The following is a 22,187-nucleotide window of genomic DNA, read 5'->3' as shown; positions in this document are numbered from 1 at the left end:
CACTATTTTAAAAATTTTATAGTGCATTGTAGTATGCTTTCGTGTAATTGTTTACCTCAATTAAATTGAATAAGTGCTCAATAAAAGTTATTAAGTGAAGCCCTACTAAAACTTCTCATACACAAAACATCGATTTTGCAGTCCATATGGTAAGAAAAGTATGACGTCACTTGGTGGTGCCAGCGAGACTTTTTAGTGAGCCAGAGAGCTGTCAAAGACGTTGGCAGAAATGACGATGTCTCAGGGAATGGAAATTGGTGAAAATTGTGGTAAATTGTGAAGTTATTAATGCATACAGCGGTGCACAATGAAATGGCGAAGGCGCCGATTGCGGGTGATATAAAATATTCCTGGCAATCATGCGATTTCTGCCCAATGGAAGTGTTCAAGTCATCGTCGGAATTCGTCAGGTAAGTTTCAATGTGTTGTACTTATCTTCTGATTAACTATAGTAAGTTGTGCTATCTGCAATATTCAGGAGGATGGTTCGGGTGGTCGTAAAATATTTTATCTAAATTGCAAAGATAGTTTAATGTTTAATTGGCCATAAGAATAATTTAGGTTTAGGTCTTTGGGACTTAATGATTACAGTGAAATACAGGGTGCGTCAAAAGTTCCTGAACAACATTTATTTATTTTCTTTTCATTGAAAAAACTTTGATATCTCTATTGATAAAGAAATCAGAACCTTCGAAAGATTAAGATTCGAAAAATTATTGTTCTAAATTATTTAATCTATTAATTTTTTTTAATTCTCGATAGAAGCATTTCAGTGTAAAAGGAAGTTTCCCTTTATTTGCAAAAACTTTCCCGCCAAAAAATCTTGAGATTTGTAAATTGGAGAATTTTTATAAGATTTATATTCTCGGAATTCTCAAAACTTTAATTTTAATTTAAAGTTCTTAATATTTTTTTAACCCTTTAATTACACGTTTTACATTGAAATATCACAAACTACGAAACATTTGAAGTGTAATGAAACTGTCAGAGATATTAAAGTTTTTTTTTTAATATCTTAAAACTTTCAGAAAAATTTGAGACAGGATTGGAATAGATAAAATACTTGGTCCTTAACTAGTGATATTTGTAAAAAATTTGAAATGAAAAGTTCAGAAAATCTACTTGAAATGTTGTACTTTTATGACTTTTATGCCCAACGCACAATAACTTATGTTTAGTAAACATGTTTTTGAGATTTCAGTGAGAGTGAGTGAGATCTAGATCTAGTCACCTCGCTCATTCTCATGGGAAATTTTGAAAACATGTTTACAAACAAAATTATTCTGCGCTTGTCATTATATCCTTTTAAGAGCTCGAATTAAATATTTTTGGTATTATGTTGAAAAAAGATATAAAGAAAATATGCTGTTTTTTTAGACTGCGTGACCCACGTAACCCCTTAAGCTAGAAATTATGTTTTTTACTGGGTTAGAGGAGACTGGGGCAAAATTTGTCAAAACGAAAATATCAATATTCACTATTTTCTAAAATAAAAGAGACTGAGGCTTGAAATTTTTTTATAATAGATAGCCTTCATGAACCTTCTTAAACTTACAAAGTTTCAAGGGATTCGAAGAAGGATTATGTAAAATAAAAAATAATGAAATTTTGAGCCCTATTTTTGGAATATTTGGCTTACAGTAAATATCAATACTGATTAGCTCAATTTATGCACATTTCTCGTTAAGATAGAGAAAAATTATCTTCGACAAAGTTGTAGAGGAATAAATTTCCTATAAAAATATGTTTATTTGATATTTTTAACGTTTGCGAGAGTAAAACGTTACAAATTATCCGAAGACTGACAAAATTTGCCCCAGCAATTTTAAGAATCTCCACAAAATCGACTTTTAGAAAATGATTCGAAAATCACATTTCTTTCGAGATAGAGGATAATAGTCTTCTACAATGTTGTAGAGCAGTAAATTTTCTATAAGATGCTCATAATAAAATGTTTAAGTTTTCTCAGAGCTCGTGAAAGAATTAAATATGCGTTTTGACAAGTTTTGCCCCAGTCTCCCCTAAGTGTGCCAAAATTTCGGCATAGTCGCATGCAAGTGCCAAAGTCTCAAATTTGAAATGTAATATTTTTAATACAAATTGAATTTTTTGTTACGTCTTTTTTAAATAGCGTTTCTTGGAACCTTGTAGATGGTTTATCGCCTTTGTTTTCTCTAAAATTATTTTTTATTACATCTTAAAATAAATAAAAGCGTAGACATAGCTTTGATAGCATATTTCGGCCACCTTCATTCTCATACTTCCTTGACCTTCCGGAATTCTTACTAATCCTTTTTTACATCGTCCTGCTCATAGAAGTGACATTTTTTGCATTGTATAATCTCAATAGTAATGCAAAAACTAAAAATTAATGCAAATTTGAGGAACAAAAGAATTGGCCGAAATTGCAAGCCGGCCGAAATTTGGTACACTTACACTAAACAACAAAAAAAAATCCGGGAAAAGAGCATGTCTTTTCAGTAATTAGTTTAACTACTTGTTATCTTTAAACGGCTAATAACGCCTCAATTCTAAGATCAATAAAAAGTCAAATTTCTATAAAAAAAATTGAACTAAAACTGTATCAACTGAACAATAATTAACGGGAATGTTTTACTTTTTTAATCTTTATGAAATTCAATCATTTGAAACACTTCTATGCGTAGAAAGAAGACTCCTGATGATGAGACCGTCTGATTTATTCATTCTCTTATAGTTTTGCCTTTATTGTTTATGGTTGACCCTATTGGTTAACTTCCGAGTCCAATCTACTAGCCGCTTAGCCGCTAAGCTATAGTAGCTTAGTAGTTTTAATCCAGAAGACTCTCGCTAATTCGGCTCTTTTAAGATCGGACTACTTTTTAATTCGGGCAGCAGTTAAATTTGAAAAAAATTTATTGACATTTTTCAAATTTGATTATGATTATCAAATAAATCAAATATGCTCAAATTTGGCATGGTTTGTCCTAGTTCTGATGTGTTTTTTGCATTATTAAGGGGCTTTCATGAAATTTACCATAAATATGAGTATGTAAACTCAATATATGTAATGCAGATGAATAAAAAATCGTTGCATTCCAAAAAATTTGTCGCCCGAATTTCTCACTAATTCGGGTGACATTTCGGTCCCAAAAGCCCGAATTTGAGATAGTCTACTGTAAAATAAACTTACAAAAAAGAACTATGCATTTTTATTTCACCAATTTCTATTCATACTAGAAACTTTTAAGGTTAGAATTCGTTTAGTTCGAATAAAACAAAACAATTTATAATATCTTTATTGAAGTCCAGCTTATCTTATTTTTAGTCTAATACTCTTATAAGTTAATAGACTCCAATTCTCACTCTTTTATGCAACTGTTTTTCCTGGAGTCGAATCTACTTTGAGTCATCAGGAATTTTTCTGGCATTAAGGGTGTTCAAATTGCGTTCAGTAAGCTAAACTGTTCTTGCTTCCACGAAGCTTAAAACTGATAATTCCATCCCTGTATAAGAAAAAAGTAGTAATGGAGGTAATGGATGTTCCGAAAATTTCGCTTACGAGAAGGCTTAGGTCTTCTATGAAACGCTGTGTCACCATTAATTATTTTTTTGATCATTACTTCTAACCTCAACAAATTTTACTTCGTTATGTCAGTATTTGTTGAGCGTGTTTCAAAATTTTTATTTAGAAATGCAATAAGTGTTTAAAAGTAAACACGTAAAATCTAACCTGAAAATTTCCTCTTATTTTTTAGGTTAGGTCAGTTTGGTTATACATAACCTCAATTTGTATAGCATTAAATTTACAAAATTAGAGAATTTGGCTCAATAATATTTCGGAATAAATGTTTAATGTCTTCTGTAGAACTTTTTAGGTTTTCAACCTTAGGAAATATAAAAATGAATTAAATATTTCTGCTCATTTAGTCCCCGGCGAGTGGCCTTCAAAGTTGAAGCCAATTTCTTTACTTTCACATACAAATGCGTATGGGAAAATTTCTGCACTCGTGATCGTTATGCTAAATATTTAAAAAGTGAGAAGTTTTTCCGTATTATATGATACCTTTCCGTATGCAGAGATAAATATACTAAATTTTTGTTTAAATAAATTTTTTCCTCGGAGCACTGTGAGCTGAGTCCGAGATCAATTTAGGAATTGGCTTCAAATTGCTCCATATAACAAGGCCAACTTGCCAGGCGCTTGTTGCTCATCAAATTAACAATTTAGTCAGTTAATAATTCAAAACGTTCTTTAAAAAGTTCAATGTTGGTCAATAAAATATTCAAAAATGAATATGAATTGAATATGAATATTCAAAAATGAATTTCCCTTTGCCAAAAATATTTTACTAGTTTTGCCCATTTATCATTTTATGATTTACTGTGCATATTTCATATTAATTGGCCACTTTTACCAAAACACTGCCCAGTCTCCAGCCTAAATATGAAAATTTCTAGCTGTATGTCCGGGAATTTTTGATGTACCCTGTACAGGGCGACTCCGGAGGTCTCCTCGGGAGTCACGCAAAGACGTGCAAATATAGAACATGTATCGATTGAGTTAAAATTGATATACTCTTCTTGATGGGCAGGCATCTCAGGGAGAAGCACTGCACCAGAGAAGGTGGCTCCTTTGTCTGTCGCTATGGCAGCAACAGTGTCTGTGCCACTCTTCCTCTGGACGGTGTCAGTGACCGGGATTATGAGAGTCATGTGAACAGATACCATGTCAGTCAAATCAGCAAAGGTCCTGAACAGTGGTCAGTCTTTTCGGCAGCTCAGAATCTCCCGGCAGTGCTCAATGATCCCAATCGCAGTAAACAAACCACCTTCTTCACACGGACCTGGGGTGATTCCTTTGTGGATCGCACGGCTTCTCCGCCAACTGGACGCCTTCCGGACATCACGTGGAATCACTTTCAGATCTACCTGACGAAGATTGGAAAGCGATACAAGCGTCATAGTCGTTTTGAGAAGCATCTTTCTGTCTCATCTAGTCACATTGGACACCATCTCAATGGCAGTGATTTATCCGGGGATTACGGACTCAAAGACATTCCACAGATCTTCATGAAGCCCCATCTCGAGCTCAGCAATCCGGCAACATTCAGTTCGGTGTTCCCGGGTGTCGGGGATAGTGCCAATACCAGTCAATCCGGAAGGCTTCTGCAGGAAAAACTCAGTCACTATCTGGATATTGTGGAAGTGCAAATAGCACGGCAGGTTTCTCTAAAATCATCAGCTTTCTTCCATGCAATGACTTCCCAGGACACGATTATGGCACAGATGAGGGAGGCGAGTGCCGATGTGAGGCAACTACGGAACAAATTGCGCCAAATTGATGAAGCTCAGGTAATTAAGTTTTATATTAAGAAATTTCTGACCATTTTCTTTCAGAATACATAAGTAAGGCAATTTATTTACTTGTATAATTATTTTTTTTGTTGGTAAATTGCTCTATGTGTTTGCTGAAGCAGAAGAAAGTGGAAACTTCATAGTCTAGATAGCAACATTTTACTTCTTTTTGTATACACATTACTATTCTTTTATGAATATTATATTCATAATGACTATGAAATAAAAAAATAAAAGTGGCAATAGACAAATAAAAAAGCGATAAACTTCGTGAATAAAATTATTGCCTTCATCGAATTTAGAAGTTCTCTGAGGATACTTGAAAAGAGTCTCAACTACCATGAGCTTATACGGGCTTATCATGGTTTCTTGAGGATTAATTTCAGCCATAACACTTGATTATTTCCATTATTTAACTTCATTTCCTTCCATGAAGACTGAAAAAAATTTTACACCTTCCGGAGAGGTATAGCCTACTTTGAAAAAAGGAGTGACAAAGTGTCTCAGTTTTGCGGAAAGCTCGAACTCGTGACTTAGACGCTATATCTAGAAAGTACTTCTACGTAACTTAACGTTTACCGATTCTCAACCGATTTATTGAACAGATTGCATCACTCAAAAGAGCGCCCAAAATAGCTTAGGAGTAATAAAAATTATTTTCGGATAAAAATTAGCTACCGGTTATAAATTGGTTCTTTACCAATTCAGAACTGATTGAAACCGGTTCAATTTTATCGGAAATTCCAAGACCTTTCCAATGAGCCCAATCATGATCTCAGTCGGTTGATAGATAAGCTATCTAGAGCATATTAACCTTTGAACCTTGAAAAACCGACGCGATTTCGAGAAATCACTGAAGAACGTGGTTTTGGAAGGAAAACGAGAGACATGTCGATGGACCCAGGGTCGACTTATGGGGGGTTCCGCGAAGGTCCCTAGTCTATCTGTAACCGTTTGGACTCTAAACCTGGTAACGGTCGGACGGTCAGACGCACAAACGGACAAACTGCGTGACGTCAAAAAACTCGAAACTTCAGGTTTTCAAAATTCTATCAAGATACGATCCTTTGGAGGCAAGGAGTCAAAATATAACTCAAAAATGAGGGATTATATATTGCTCTTTCTGTGGAGTTCGAGCAGTTCGAGCAGTAAAACGTACGCAAATGTTTTGTAAAATGGGTAAATGATATCCTTTTGTCAAAATTTTAACAAGATCTATTTTGTCTGCGTAAGCAAACAGCTTTTCAGAGAAATTTAAATTGAACTTGATAAATTTTCAATAATTAAGGATGTTCAGTGAATTTCTTAAATTTGAATTAGTAACCAAAGGCACTTTTGCCAAATAAGATAGAATTAATATTCATCGATTCTATGTTCATTATTGCAACTGCAATAGTTGCAATAATGTAATAGAAATAATGCAATAGGAAGTTGCAAGCACCCCGAGTTGCACGCATTTCGAGGTCACCTGTAAAGAATCTCAGCTACCATAAGCTTATCTGGGCTTATCACTGGTTTTACTTTCCGTTTACTTTCTAAATTAAAGCAAATATCCTGAGATATAGGGCCTCTAAAATGGCTTAACTCCAAATTTCGAAAATTCGATGTCGAAAATATTGGACGAAATTTTCGCAAATATGTTACCCAAAAACGAAAGAAATCGCTGTAACCGATTTAAAGCAGAAACCAAGAAAATCATGGTTTTGGGGAGGATGAAGGGGGTTAAGAGGAAAAGGCAGTAAATTTTCCCCTAGACAAAATATTGTACAATCTCTGGAGTAATGCAAAAACTAAAAATTAATGCAAATTTGAGGAACAAAAGAAATGGCCGAAATTGCAAGCCAGCCGAAATTTGGTACACTTCCCCTAAATAACAAGAAATGCTGGGAAAAGAGCATGCATTTTTAGTAATTAGTTCTACTAGTAATTAGTAATTAGAGCAGATATATAGTTATGGTAGGGTCACCGAAGACCCGAAGTCGATATCTCTTATTTAGCCTCTAGATCGAAAAAAATAGATGCGAAAGATAAATAAAAAATTTCGAACAAAATACGTAATTGACGAGTACTTTATCGATTAATTGGTGATTGAGTCCAGTACAGTCCGGTTGGAAATTTCAAAACCTTTCTAAAAAATCTTAATTTAAGCAAATCTGTCTGAAAATGCGCCCTCCAAAGTGGTTTAACTTTGACCTTTGAAAATTCGCTGGCGAAATTTTTTTTCAATAAAACAATCGCATGGACTACCTCCAAAACATATCCAAAAATCAAAGAAATCTCTGGAGCCGTTTTCGAGAAAACCAAGAAATTATGGTTTTGGTGGGAATGCTTTTGAAGGACAAGAAAAAACGTCTCTAGATAACGTTTTTTTTTTAGGGAGAAGGGGGAGAGGTATCACCGAAGACCGGAAGTTGATGTCCCTTACCGTTTACGCTCCGGAACGGTGACAAGTTGAAATAAACCGGATTCTATATATAGATCTCTCAGTGACATTTCAGCTTTCCCCGACCAATCAACTAACCGTCTAACCTCATACACTACAATAAACATTGCTTGGTATGCAATATCGGACACTAATGTTTTCGAAGTTTCTTATCTTACCAGAACTCTATAACATCTCGTTGATACAGGTGACATTTTTTGTGTCTTTGACAATGTATAGCCTTTAAAAAAAAGTAACAATTTATAAACATTTGAGAATTATAACAAATGCCCGATATTGCAAGCCGTCCGAAATTTGGCACAAGTCCCTATAATATTATATAAAACGTTTTTGAAACTGATTTTTCTCAAAAATGCCATTGTCCGTGTTGATATAATTTCCGTATGTTGTTTGTAGTCTAGGGCTCCCAGAATAGTTTAACTTTGAGATTGAAAAATTTAAAATGGGGAATTCTGCGATCATAGTTATTATTATTATTATTATTATTATTATTTATTCGCTCTCCAAAGAATATTTACAATGTACAGCTGTTTGTTTTAAATAAATTAAAAAGATGTTCATTCCTATACAAATGCTTAAAAATCGACCAAGCAAACTGCAACGATGAAACTTAATTTCTTTAAATGAAATTCCAAGAATTTCATTTGAAAATAAATGAGATAACGGTAAAAAAAAATTGACACATATTTGTTTCAAAAATTAGCTCGTCCACGGACACCGAAAATTTTTGGAAGAAATATGTTACAGATGTAGGAATAATATTGTTATAAAGAAAATGTACCAATTTTTTCCTTACACAGGAAACAAAACAGCCGTGTGCAACAAATTTTATTCCAACTGTCAGGGTCAGGAATAAATTTGTATAAAACGAAATCAACTCAAAATTGTAGACATTCCACCGTATCAAAACCGTTCCAAAGGAAAACTAACAAAATTGTGACTATATTTTGTAACAAAATTGTAAAGAAAACCTTTTGGAACAAACAAATATCTTCTCTAGGTACAAATTGATTCCAAAAATATTTGTCCCAGGAAAACTTGTTCCAATATTTTGGTCAGTGTCCAAAATTTTTTACCGTGTAGGCTCTGAAATATGGAAAAAGTCACGAGGAGTCTGTGTCATTTCAATAGAATCAGAAATATGAGCGATCAAGTTCGTGAAATTCAAAACACAGTATCTCTGATTTTATGTGACCGAATTTGTTGAATGAGTGTGCAACTATAGGGTTTCACAAAATATTACAACTTTTTAGAACATTTAAACTTTGTGGGACCAACACAAGGGGCGCTACAGTCGAAAAACTAATTTCAATAACACATAGCCACAATTATCTCGACTCTAGGACTTGACTTGGACGTTTCAACGCTGAAGTATCAGATTCCCATTTAACCGATTATGATGATTAGGTGAAAGTGCTCTCTCTTTGAACGTTCATGTCTTCGAATAATGTGAATTTCTTTTGTTTTTCGTATAAGATTTACACTAAATTATCACGGAATTATCAACAATTGAAAGCCAACTAATATTTAATAGAAATGTGTAAGTCTCTTAAGAAAACTAAAAGAAAATTCACATTATTCGAAGGCATGAACGTTCGAAGGGAGAATATATTCCCATACTTCGGAATTAATAACTAACTTACAATAAGTTGATTCAAGCTTCTCATTGGTTTCAATTTTATCCAAAGCTTAAGGTCAATAATTAAGCCACGCCTCCATGGACAACTCTCTTAGATAAAACACGCCCCTTGTGTATTTTCTCCAGATAAATGCAATCAATTCTATCTGCTTAATCGTAAAATTGTTCGAAATGCTTAAAAATCTCTTTTCAGAGTGACAATATCTTTTGTCCCTTATAATTGTTTTATTTGGAGGCGTGGCCTATTTTAAGTGAGAGATTTTTAAAAGCCAATAACCTCAATATGCTTAAATTTCTGATTTTTTCTCTTTAATATTTTTGTTGAAGATTGATGATGAATTTTCAGGTGAAGGAGGCTCTTCTGGTGGCCAAATTGGCCAGAACAAGAACTCACTATTGGAGCGTTTTGGAGAAATTGCGTCTGATGGCCACTGTGCATCAGACTCAGCCAATGATTCAGCTCCTTTTGGGCACTCAGGATTACGTAGCAGCCTTGGATCTCATCTGGACAACGCAGGAAATTGTAGCTCAAGAACTCATTGGTATTCACTGCTTCCGGCATCTTCCGTCGCAATTGATGGAGATGGAGCGTCTTGTGGACAAAATGCTGGCCACGGACTTTGAGAAGTATTCCACAGCTGATCTAAATCGCCCTCTGAGTGCCGATGAGAAGGTTCTGGATGAAGATAAGCTCGTGTGCATAATTTCTGGGATGCTGCGAAAGAAGAATTTCAGTTTTATCGATACCTACAAGGAGGAAGCGATTGTGGCGATTAAAGCGATTGTGAAGCAACTTGTGATTGAGGTGATAGCATCGGCAGATGAGGAGATTTGTCTGACGGGTGCAGGAGAAGAGGCACAGAGTCTGTCGCTGGGAGAATGGATAAGACTTCTGGAATCAGCGACAGGGACACTTCTAAAGCTCCTGAAACGGGTCAAAGCTGTGCACAATGTCATGCAGCATACGGCTGATGCAAGTGCCGGAAAGGTTGATGCTACTTTTCTGGATTCTGAAGCATTCCTCTCGCCAGAAGATCATCGGGTGGTGCAACTGAGGCTGGGTGATCTTCTGCACACAATCTCCAATTACTGCCATGAGCGCTGTGCCAATCTCGTGTCCAATGAGAGCCTCGAGAGGAGTTCAGTGACAGCTGAGGATATTTCAAGGCTAAGTGGGATTGTTGGGGACTTCTGCAGTGGCTGCAGGGAGATCTGTGGCAGTCAGAGTGTGGCTCTCAAAGTGGCTGTGACTAATCAAGGCACTCGTTTTGCCAATAAATTCCACACAGAACGAAAATCCAAGTTGGCGCTGCTACTGGACAACGAAAGGTGGAAGCAGGCGGATGTTCCGGCGGAATTTCAGAGGATCGTCGAACATATCGGACGCGGGCAGTTTGAGTGGAGTCATGAAGATGGCACGCACGGTAAGAATTTTTTCTTTTTTATAATTATTTGTGATATTCTTAACCTTGTTCTTAACAATCTCGCCTACTATAATCTTAACAAAACCTTATGTGAAAAGCCAAATCTGATCCTTACATCGGAACATCGAAAGTTCAAAGAAAAAATTTTTCCTAAATCCATCTAAAAAGTCTTGATTTGCTATAAAAAGTAAAAAAAAAAGAATATTTTTCTGAACCTAAATTTTTGACCCTATCGTCCTTAAAGAATTGAGTCAAGTAAAAAGTTCTGAGGCTTTTTTAAAGCTTTTTTTGAAGATGAAACTGACACAGTTGGGATTATATGAATTAAAAGGGGTAACTCATATTGAGAAAAACCCCTGCCAATTGTCTGCGAAACCCAAGAAACACAAGGATTGCATCGCGAAACCCGAGAAACACAAGTTTTTTATCGCGACACTCAGGAAAGCCAATTATTCCATCGTGAAATCCAAGAAACCTAAAAATTGCAGCGTGAAACCCGAAAATAAAAAAAAAATCATCGCGAAAACCGAGCACCCCAAAAAATGCATTGATAAACCCAAGAAACCCAAAAAAAATTGCATCGCGGAACCTGAGAAACCAGAAACCTTTGTCAGAAAAAATGTACCCATTGTGGCAATTCCATAATTTCACGGTCAGAGAAGTAATTGTCCTTAGGGTAAAGTATTATAATTTGAAACAATTTTCAGAGGCTTAAATTCTGACACAAGATTCAAGAAAAAATTTTTTTTGCCGAGAACAAACATAAATTTGCTTCTTAACCCATTCAGTCAATATTAATAGATTAATAGATGATATTTTTGAAAAGAACAAATTTTCATACTTTTGGACTCTATTTATTTCACTCACATTTTTTTTGTCGACGTCCAATCTCGTTTTGTCGTCGTCAGTCAGTTTGTTAGTCCTTGTCCATCGTGGAGCGTCGCCTCGCAGAAAACGTCCATTCAACTAGCTCTGAATTTTTTTTAGGACGCACATCATGGGATCACTATCAGAGATACGTATAATGTGGTTATAAACCCTCTGAGTCGAACCCATGGGGCTACCAGTAGTTTTTCCGAATGTACTCGTACCTCTTCACCATAAATTTTGAATATTCTATGTATACACTGACGTGATTTTCCATAAAATTTAGCAATTAACCAGGGGCATGACGTTTCCTATGTTTCCCATATGTCCATATGTCCCATATGTTCCTAGCGAGCCGAAAAAACTTTTGAGTTTATTAGCTGTTTTCTGTCATTGTAGAATGAATTAGCAAGCAATACTAACAGAAAATAATAGCCAATTTAATAACGAAGAGACAACCGAAAACCCTATATTGGCAAAATACGTAGTTTTGGAGATATCTCGTGAAATGTGTACGAAAACAGGGAAAAAATTACACTAAAACCGGTCGCATTTTTCAGAGCTAATGTCACCCCCTGAATTAACGACGCCTAGGAGTATCTCTGGGCGAATTCCTACCTTTTGAATTTTTTGTATTTTGTCATTTTTTACCTAAATTATAAATTATATAAAAAGAGATTATTATTTTTATTTATCACCACTTTGATGTACATATATTTACCATTGAAAACTTTAGAAATGTGTAAACCTACAAAAGGGAAGATAATCCTAACCGGCTTATGTAGGTGAGATTCTTAATGTGAGCTAACTCGAAATGTACGCAAATTCGATTTAGAGCTAAAGTAGGGGAACGCCATTCAGTTATATTAAATCAAATTCGTGAAATTATACAAATTTTGTATTTAATCCAAAATATCAAGGATTTGGATGGAGTGACATAAAAGTGATAATGGCTGAAATGTAGACCAGAATGTTCTCTATAATTTTGTCGTAGAACTTGATCTAATCGATTAATCAGAAGCCGAGATAATCGAGGTTGTTTGTTTCTGAACTCGTTTTTTCGACCAGAGCGCCCCAAGTGTTCATTTGATGAACTTCAACTATATGAAAGAATTGTTGTATTTTGTGAGACTTTCCATTTAAAACCCTATTTTAAGTGTCTTGGTGGAGTAGAGGCCGTCAAATTGGCATCTGAGTGGTTTCAAAGCGTTATTATGGGAAAAGTCAATTTTTTCATACTTAAACGGCAAAATTGGACAGATCGCATTGTCTGATCGAAAAACGATGTATAGACGAAATGTAGGCATAAATGTTCTCTACAATTATGTCGAAGTAATCATTAAAATCGATTCAGCTACAGTCGAGATAATTGAGGTTATGTGAAATTGAAATTGGTTTTTCGACTGTGGCGCCCCTAGTGTTGGTCCCACGAAGTTCACATGTTCTAGAAAGTTGTAGAATTTTGTGAGATCTTTCGTTTAAGCCCTCACTTATCAATTTGTTTTCTCAAACATACATATATTAGGCAACAAATTATTTACACTCACTGTATTGCTAACTAAAGATATCTAGCAGAAAGGACTCAGAACTTTTTACTTGACCTAATAAATTACTAAATGTTAATGTTAATATTAATTTAAACTTCTTCCTGAGCGAAGACAGTAAGGTCTTACTCAATGATTCCTGTTCAGGATGAAAATAGAATAAATTGCTAATCTTTTGTGTTATGAGAAAATTCCCAGTCAAAAGTCAAAAAGTCCCCTTGTACCTCTTTCCATATTCCAGGAACTTCTATTTTACTGAGAAAAAAAGAAGGTGCGATTAACTTTTTTTCCTCATAATTTTAACACTTTTTAGGTGTAAAAATATATCAACATTTTTTAATGTTAATTTTACACCTTTTTAAGGGTAAAATTAACATGAAAAAGGGTAACTTTAACCCTCAATACACCTAAAAAGGGTAATATTTACACCTATTTTGGATCAATACTGAAGGGTAAAATAAACATTTCCGGAATGTTATTATAACTTTTTCGAATTTCTCTCAGTGACTAAAAATTTATTTAATAATTCTCTCGAAGGATTAGAGTTTATGAGTCTTTTGTGTTATGAGGGAACTCCCAGTCAACAAAGTCCCTCAGACCCTTATCTCAAACTCCAGGAACATCCATATTCCATGTTAATATTAGGTGAGATTCTTAACAAAATCTCACCTACTATAATCCTAACAAAATTTCATGTCGTCCGATCGACCTCAAATTTGGCCAAAATGTGTTTCGCCACTTCCTGATTCCGAATATATATGTGGCTAAGTTACGTTCCCGGCCGGCCGGCCGGCCGGCCGGCCGCTCTTTGGAGCTTAATAGCTCCTAAACTAAAAAAGATATCGACTTGCGGTTTTCGGCAAAGGTTATATATCGGGTGAAAATTGCAACTTGGTGCATAGACCCCCCACCCCCCACCCCTCCTTCCGCCATTTTGAAGACCCCCCTTTTTTTGTTTTCTCAATAGCTCCGCCCCTATGGCATTCAGCGGACTCAAATTTTAGTATGTTATAGCTGGGCCTTAGAGCTTTCCATCAATACCAAACTTAAGGTCCCCCGACCCCCCTGACCCGAGCTATAAGGGTCCAAAAAAAATTTCTTAAAATGGCCATAACTCCGGTTCTAATTGTCAGAATTTAAAAAGTGAGGGCTTTTTGGAAAGCTCTCGTGAAATGCCACTTCCCCTTCTAACATCGCAAGTTATTAAAACCACCGCTAGGGGCGCTTTTTTTAAAAAGAAAATTTTTAAATCTTAAAAGTTAAATAACTCAAAAATTCCATTGTGCATCGGGCTGAAAATTTAGTATGTTGTAGCCGTTGATTATACCTATCAAATAAAAAAAACCTTAAGTCGATCCATAACCCCTGACCCGAGCTATAAGGGGTCAAAGTTCGAACATTGACCGGCCTCTATCTCCGGTTCTAATTAACATAGCGACCTAAATTTTACCTTTTTGGTTTCGTCTCGATGAGCACTTTCAGATGGAAGTTCAAAAAGTCACCACAGGTGGCGCTGTGATAGCGTCAAAATTCATCGAAATTCAAAGTCACTTTTCTCAAAAACGGCATTGTGCAAGTTAATGAAATTTTAGTATGTTGTAGTCCAGTCTAGGACGTTTCCAAAATGGTGCGTATGCGCGCTGTGGTTAAAACAGAACCGGAGATATGAGGGGTCAAAGTTCACAAAATTCAAAAAATCATATCTCCGGTTCTATGTGACCGATTTTGATGAGTGAGGGCTTAAACGAAAGATCTCACCAAATGCTACAACTTTCTAGAATATTTGAACTTCGTGGGACCAACACCAGGGGCGCCACAGTCGAAAAACCAATTTCAATATCACATAACCTCAATTATCTCGACTGTCGCTGAACCGATTTTGATGATTACTTCGACACAATTGTAGAACACATTTGTCTCTACATTTCGTCCATACATCATTTTCCGCTCAGACTACGCTATCACTCCGATTTTGCCGTTTAAGTGTGAAAAAAATGATTTTTCCCATAAAAACGCTTTGAAATCACTCAGATGCCAATTTGACTGCCTCTACTCCACCAAGACACTTAAAATAGGGTTTAAATGGAAAGTCCCACAAAATACAACAATTCTTTGAAATAGTTGAAGCTCAACAAATGACTACTTGGGGCACTCTGGATGAAAAAACGAGTTAAGAAACAAAAAACCTCGCTTATCTTGGCTTCTGAGTAATCGATGAGATCATGTTCTATGGGAAAATTATAGAGAACATTCTGGTCTACATTTCACCCATATATCACTTTTCTGCCAGTTCATCTCAATCCTTGATATTTTGGTTTAAATACAAAATTTGCATAATTTCACGAATTTGATTCAAGATAACTGAATGGCGTCTCCCAACTTCAGCTCTAAATCGAATTTGCATGCACTCCGAGCTAGCTCACGTTAAGAATCTCACCTACATAAGCCGGTTAGGATTATCTGTCCCTTTTTAATATTGGAGTTTGAGGATCTTGAGCACCATGATGATTGTTGTAAAATTTTAAATCCATCCAGGCTCTCCGCCTTCTGCGGTTCTTCTTGTGGATGGTGAACCTTATGCCCTGGTGGGAGCTGCTCTGCTTCTCGTACAAATTGTCAGTGAATACTGTCGCTGTGCTCAGCAATTGCCCCTAATCTCTGCTCAGCTCTCCCGGAGCATTGTTGATCTCCTGCGAACATTCAATTCGCGTTGCTGTCAACTTGTTCTCGGAGCAGGAGCACTCCATGTCGCTGGCCTTAAGACAATTACCAGTGGAAACTTGGCTCTTGTCTCCAGAGCCCTGCAGCTCGTGCTGTGGCTTTTGCCGCATGTCAAGGAGCACTTTCAGCGGCTGGAGGGCAATGGGGCAGTTGTGACGGGATATGAGACTGTTGAGAAGGACTTTGTGAGTCACATTAAAGAAATTGAGAATAAAGTGCTGTCGATTGTTTGTTCCCTGGTGGCCAATCAACTTGGCAGTTGGGATGCTAGGCCACCAGTTCCATCTCAAGCATTCCGGAATATCTCTAGGCACTTTGTCAAGCTCCATGAGGCCATAGCGCCCATTTTGCCGGACGTTCAGGTGCACAGTATCTACAGGATTGTCCATAGGAGCTTCAAGGATAAACTCCGGGAGCAGATTGTCAAGTATAATATTGTTAACAATGGAGGGCCACAGCATGGCGTTGTGACGTCCGAGCTGACCTTCTATTTGGAGACTCTGAGGACACTGAAGGCCATGCCGGCGAATGAACTTCGTGATGAGAGTCTCAATGATATCTGGATCAAATGATTCTATTTGACACTTCACCAAATCCACATTTCTTTCCTCCAATTAGATTCTCTTTTAAATAAATTTTCAGTCTTTATTTCTTTTGTATATTAGAATTATTTATGTTGTACAGTAAATGGCAAGAGTTGCAACTTAAATTAAAAAAAAGAACATGAAACACTTTCATTTTGTTGCGGAGAGCACAGAAGTGAATTTTAAAATGAAAGAAAAGAAAAATGTTTCTTAAACTTTAAGTGCAATAGGAGTAACAATTATACATATTTATCAAATATAACTATTGTGTAAATAAATAATTAGGTAATAATCTATTTTGGTTTTTTAATTGTGTATTGTGAGAAGGAGAAACCAATTAAATTGGACAATGCTGAGAGACCCTCCTGGACATTCTGCTGGCCTTAGCAGATTTGTACAACACGAGGACATTCAAAATGAGTACATTGTAATACAAATATCTCGACATGATTAAGGAAAAAAAAATTTTGGTAAGTAAATTAGTAGATTGGACAGTAGAAAATTTAAATTTATCAATAAATAATTAATTTTGTTTAAAAAAAGGTGACGATTTAAAATTTAAATCGTCACCTATAATTTAAATTTATCTATTTATAAATCACCATAAAACCATCATGAAGTTGAAAATTGTTCAAGAAGAGGGTATTTTAGAATATCATTAATATTTTAATTAATTTTTGACCAAAATTGGTAAGGATTAAGTCCTTTGATTTAGAATATTTCAAGATGGCGATTTTTCCGGTAAAAGATGTCTAAGGATTAACGTTCAACTTAATTAACAACAAAACATATCCGAAAATCATTGAAAAACCTTGAGATATTAGGGTCGGAGGTGTACAGCTGAAAATGAAGTACTTGGAAGTCTTTGGAAGTGGGAGTGTCCGAAAATAAAGTCTTCTCTGTTTAATTTCGAATTTTAGAGATTATACGCTACTTTTAGCTCAGATTTTAAATTCGAGTGCCAAAAATACGTAAGGAACGAAAAGATGTCTTTGTAGTTATTTAATGTTAATCCAATTTTGGAAAGGCCTAAATGATAGACTTCCATTCCATTCCATTGGGTATTTTGGGTTTTTTATTTAGATCATGTTTAAATGACTGAAAAGTGACCTGAAAAATTTCGATATAGAGATTTATTCTTGAAAAGATCAACTCTATCTTAAACGGTCTCTAACATTAACGGCAATATTGTGCGTATTCCAGTGGAAGACAATTGAAGAGGTTAAAGAGATTATTAAGATTTTGGAAAACAATAATTCGATCGACTTCAGCTATTTAGAAAAGCTTGGATGTATTTAAAAGCTTGATACATGGCTGCCACATCTTTTCACTGATAAGAATAAAGGGAACTGTAGGAACTGTATTACGTGTTATAACGGTACTTTTTAGTGGTAACTTTAATCAAAGACTTCTCTATCCAATTCCGGAGTAGAGGATTTGCCGGATTCTGTGCTGTGGTTGAACGGGTATGAGGTATGACGTCTTTGGGGCTAGCGGGAGTGAAATAAGAACGTGGTGGTGCATGCAGTTCCGAGAATAACCCTAAAAACATTTCACTGATCTAACCGCTATATGCTGTCGGATGATCTATCTTGCAGAGTAAATTAAATAACTTTTTCAAATGTGACAAGAAAATTTTAGACGATAAAAATGATTAACTTTTGGAAAACAATTATTTTTGATACGATCTTAAATAAATTTTTTTTTTTTTTGAAATACATAAATAATATTTATTGATTACATGCAACTCATTTTTAAAAAGAAAAATTAAAAAAAAGCATTTTTCCACCTGATTTCTCGAATATAACTTTATCAAGAAATGTTTGATTAATTCTGTACTTCTAAAGTGCTAAATTAGTTGTTGCACTCGTACTTTTGGTCTCTTGCAGACTTTCCAAAATAATTTCAATCAATTATAAACGACAATACATTTTTTTGGCACCTCTTTTCCAGAAGTAGCTTCACTGGTCTGTTGTGGCCTCTACACACTAGAGAAATTTATGTCCATATTGAAGCAAATTGCCTACGCTTGTGTAGGAATACTTTAAAATATGGACATATTTTTCTCTAGTGTGTAGAGGCCATTAGAAAATGCATAGAAAGAAATTCTGTAGGTCATAATATACAGATAATAATAAAATATCGTTAGTATGCAAAAATATCTGCTGCTATTAAAATACTATTATTAAAAAATATTATTATTAAAAAATATTATATTATTATTAAAATATTATTATAAAATATAAAGAAAATTTTGAAGAAAAAAAATACATGTAAAAATAAATTTCTTAAGATTTTTTTAAAGTTTCTTTATTATATTTTTCATAATATTAAATAAATTATTGATTCCTGAGAAGTGCATGAAGTGCAAGAAGTGCTGAAAGTATTGCAGCATTTTCAGGAGTCTTTCCAAATGCTGAAAGTGTAAAGGGCTCCTCCATACAAATTGTGGAAGTGTCTGGCTGGAAGTGGTGTACACATTTTCATCCTAATATCTCCCCCTTGGCTTGGGCCAGTTTTAAGCAACAAAACTACAGATTTTAATAAGGTATTTAATTTAATATTTCAGTTATATGAGACAATTTATAAATGAAAATCATTTATCTGTGCTGCATCTTAAAAAGTTATTTTCTTATGTATGTATTTTTAACAAAATGAATCGATTGATTTCTTTGCAAAGATATTTTTGACTAAAAAATCTTGAATTGATTTGCTACTTATATAGAGCGGTTCCGAATTAGCCTCTGTTCCTCACGCTTAAATGAGAGTCGTAAAATCTCAGATAAAATCATTAGAGAATCCTTTAAAAATGTCAGATTTGAGTTTTTGGTGCTTTCCAAAATTCAAAAGTTTATATACAATTTATGTAATTTTATTTGTCTCAAACTTAAAAGAGTATTTCATTCTCTACAACTTTTCTGATTCATGGACCTTCAATGAAATAGAAGGGCGCAAGGGCGCTCTTTTGCCTTTTCAAAATTTTAAAAATTAGTTTAAATGAACCATTAAAAATATGATTCATTAGCTTTTAATAATGAGGAATCAAGGAACAATCCCTGGAAAAATAATTTTCCTCGATTTTCAGAGACTTAAAGATATTTTGCAAAGGTTTTGGGACTCTAGTCCTGTATCAATAAAATCGAAACAACCAAGTAACGGAATGACCTTATTGTATTCTCTTCTTCATGATTGTAATATTAATACTCATTATGTTGATAAAAAATTAGAACACTTATCATGCAAGGGGTAATTTACTTTGACCGGTATTGAAATTCCCAATAAAATAAAACCCGGTGTTTCCATAATTCCCTTGCGGAAGTTACAAAAGGCTTTAAACAAACATTAAATGAGTTGCTAAGGAAACCAAATGAAACAACAAATCGAGAATTTCATTAGTTGTAGGAAGTAATTTATAGGAAATGAGTGAGATTCAGAGAGAAAGTCTCAGGGAGATTGCTATTAAATTGGCTGAAGACCAAGTGAAGAGTCAAGTGACTCTTACTGGACCCAAAGAAAGGACAATCTTTATACTTGGCAGTAAGAATGTCGTAAGTTATCGCGGATTTAGTATGAAGTTCCTCTTTTGTTAGCATTTGGCGGTTTTCAGGGGAAATCTACCTTTATCAATCGTTACCTGGATCGGGAAGAGAGTCCCAAGACAACACTAGCCCTGGAGTATTCTTACGGAAGGCGTACAAGTCCTGGCCAAGGCATTCAGAAGCAAATCTGCCATGTGTGGGAACTCGGGACGGTGGTGAATTCAGAACAGCTCCTCTGTATTCCCTTCAGGTCCAATGGACTGGAGAATGCTTCAGTGGTTATAATGATAGATCTATCGAGGCCTGAGAAATTGTGGAATGACATCAGTTCAATATTGGTCGAACTAAAAAATGTCCTTCGTAATTGCAAACCTCCAGAAAATGCCACTCATTTGCAGAACTTTTCTAAAGAGCACATCACAGAAAATCTCTTTCCAGTTCCCGTTTATATTATTGGCGGGAAGTATGATATGTTCCAGGACAAAGATCCGGAAATTAAGAAACAAGTTTGTAAATGCTTGAGGGCAATTGCTCATCAAATTGGTGCTTCTGTATCCTTCTATACCACTCAAAACAGCTCAATGGGACGGACAGTGAGAGACATTCTCAATCACTGTGGCTTCGGAAGTCCAGCAAATCCTATTAGGAATCTCCAGACTGACTACAATGCTCCTCTATCTGTGCCTTTTGGGCAGGATTCATGGAATAGCATTGGATTTAGTGCGGAAAATCTTGAGGCAATTGGAGCAATATTTTGTCGAGCAATTCCACAAGAGGATAGCTCCATTGCTCCTCTTCCACCAGATCCAATAAAGGACACGGATTTTAGAGAACCGATTATTGATGAATTAAGGGCACAAAAAGATGAAGAACTTCACACTCTACTAAAGCACACTGATATTATGGGAAGATTTGAAAAAATAAATTAGGTTCATAAACCTTAAGCTTAGCGTAAGTGTGCCAAATTCCGGCCAGCTTGCAATTTCGGCCACCTTTTTTGTTCCTCGAATTCGACAAACGAGATGACGTGAAAAAGATATTGGATGAATTCCCGAAGGGCAAGGAACTTTGAGAATGAAGGTGACCGAAATAGCTTTGGTGCATTTATTAATTTTAAAATGTATAAAGAATGATTTTAGAGTAAATAAAGACGGTAAACTCTTTACAAGGTTCCAAGCAACACCCTTTCAGAAGAAAGAATAAAAAAAATCAATTTGTATCAAACTGATCAGGAAAATTGCATAAAATCAAAATTCACATTCCAGTCTTTCTCTAACGTTTTCCCATAATCTATGATCTACCTCCCATTCCTTATGTCACTGGCACACGTTTTCAACTGAGCGAAATTCAATCGATTTAAATATTGCCCCTTACTTTTTCAAACTTAAATCAAATATAATTGTCTCTTTTTGTCAAAAGTAAATTGAATTTTTGAATTAAAAAATGAAATTAAAATTTCAATGTCCATTTCTCAGAAAGAGACAAATAGAATCTAGATTTCAATTTGTAAGAAAGAGGTGAAACTTACGATTGAATTTGAATAAATTAAAAAACCATGTCGAATTTAATTGAACTAGCCTGAATTTGTTGTGATGTTCAAAAAAGAATAACAGCGCGAAAGGCTAGAATAGACATATGGATTGCGTTTAAGGAAAGAGATGTGAATTTTGATCTTATGAAACTTTTCTGATCTAAAAAATATGCAGGCATCAGAAAATAATAAATTTGTTTTACAAAAAATTCATAGGTTGGTTAATAATTTAAAATGACCAGAAAAAAATCAATTTATTCAGTGTAGAAATAAATTTCGGAAATATTGTTTTGCCGTAAAAATATTTCGATCAATTAAACTCGATTTTGGTTAGCATACAATAAGTTTTTATCAAATTGGACTTTTTTCAAAGCAGTAAAATAATTAAGAAAATTTTGTCAATTAGAATTATTTTTTGTAGATGTAACTTTTTTACTAACTTAATTTGATTTATTCATGAATCCAGCATACCTTCTAGATCAGGAAAATCTCACGAAATCAAAATAAACGGTCATTTTTTAATCAAACGTATATCAGTCTCATACTTTTTTTTCAAGC

At 35.0% G+C, this 22,187-nt stretch overlaps 2 protein-coding genes across 2 annotated transcripts; both read left to right on the top strand.

The window, feature by feature from the left end:
• Positions 1–171: 171 nt before the first annotated feature.
• On the top strand, positions 172–16,855 carry LOC129807040 (vacuolar protein sorting-associated protein 54). The gene is made up of 4 exons (XM_055856009.1): positions 172–410; positions 4,575–5,334; positions 9,766–10,843; positions 15,790–16,855. Exons 1-4 carry the CDS (start codon positions 289–291, stop codon positions 16,545–16,547), a joined length of 2,718 nt encoding a protein of 905 aa, XP_055711984.1. The 5' UTR covers positions 172–288; the 3' UTR covers positions 16,548–16,855.
• Positions 16,856–19,967: 3,112 nt separating this feature from the next.
• Positions 19,968–21,317, top strand: LOC129807080 (cytoplasmic dynein 2 light intermediate chain 1). Its single transcript, XM_055856104.1, has 2 exons — positions 19,968–20,107; positions 20,167–21,317. The coding sequence occupies exons 1-2, from the start codon at positions 19,979–19,981 to the stop codon at positions 21,025–21,027; spliced, it is 990 nt and encodes a 329-aa protein (XP_055712079.1). The 5' UTR covers positions 19,968–19,978; the 3' UTR covers positions 21,028–21,317.
• The last annotated feature ends 870 nt before the right edge of the window (positions 21,318–22,187 follow it).

This window comes from Phlebotomus papatasi, chromosome 3 (genome assembly GCF_024763615.1).
Source record: "Phlebotomus papatasi isolate M1 chromosome 3, Ppap_2.1, whole genome shotgun sequence".
NCBI classification, from domain to species: Eukaryota; Metazoa; Arthropoda; class Insecta; order Diptera; family Psychodidae; genus Phlebotomus; species Phlebotomus papatasi.
Note: the sequence above shows the minus strand (reverse complement) of the source record. Positions and strands in the feature narration are given on the sequence as shown.

Bases quoted from the DNA above. Each gene is read 5' to 3' on its own strand.
- LOC129807080 (XM_055856104.1), top strand. From the start codon at position 19,979: ATGAGTGAGATTCAGAGAGAAAGTCTCAGGGAGATTGCTATTAAATTG. The intron at 20,108-20,166 runs GTAAGTTATCGC...GGCGGTTTTCAG, and splicing joins TACTTGGCAGTAAGAATGTC to GGGAAATCTACCTTTATCAA.
- LOC129807040 (XM_055856009.1), top strand. From the start codon at position 289: ATGCATACAGCGGTGCACAATGAAATGGCGAAGGCGCCGATTGCGGGT. The intron at 411-4,574 runs GTAAGTTTCAAT...CTTGATGGGCAG, and splicing joins TCATCGTCGGAATTCGTCAG to GCATCTCAGGGAGAAGCACT. The intron at 5,335-9,765 runs GTAATTAAGTTT...ATGAATTTTCAG, and splicing joins GCCAAATTGATGAAGCTCAG to GTGAAGGAGGCTCTTCTGGT.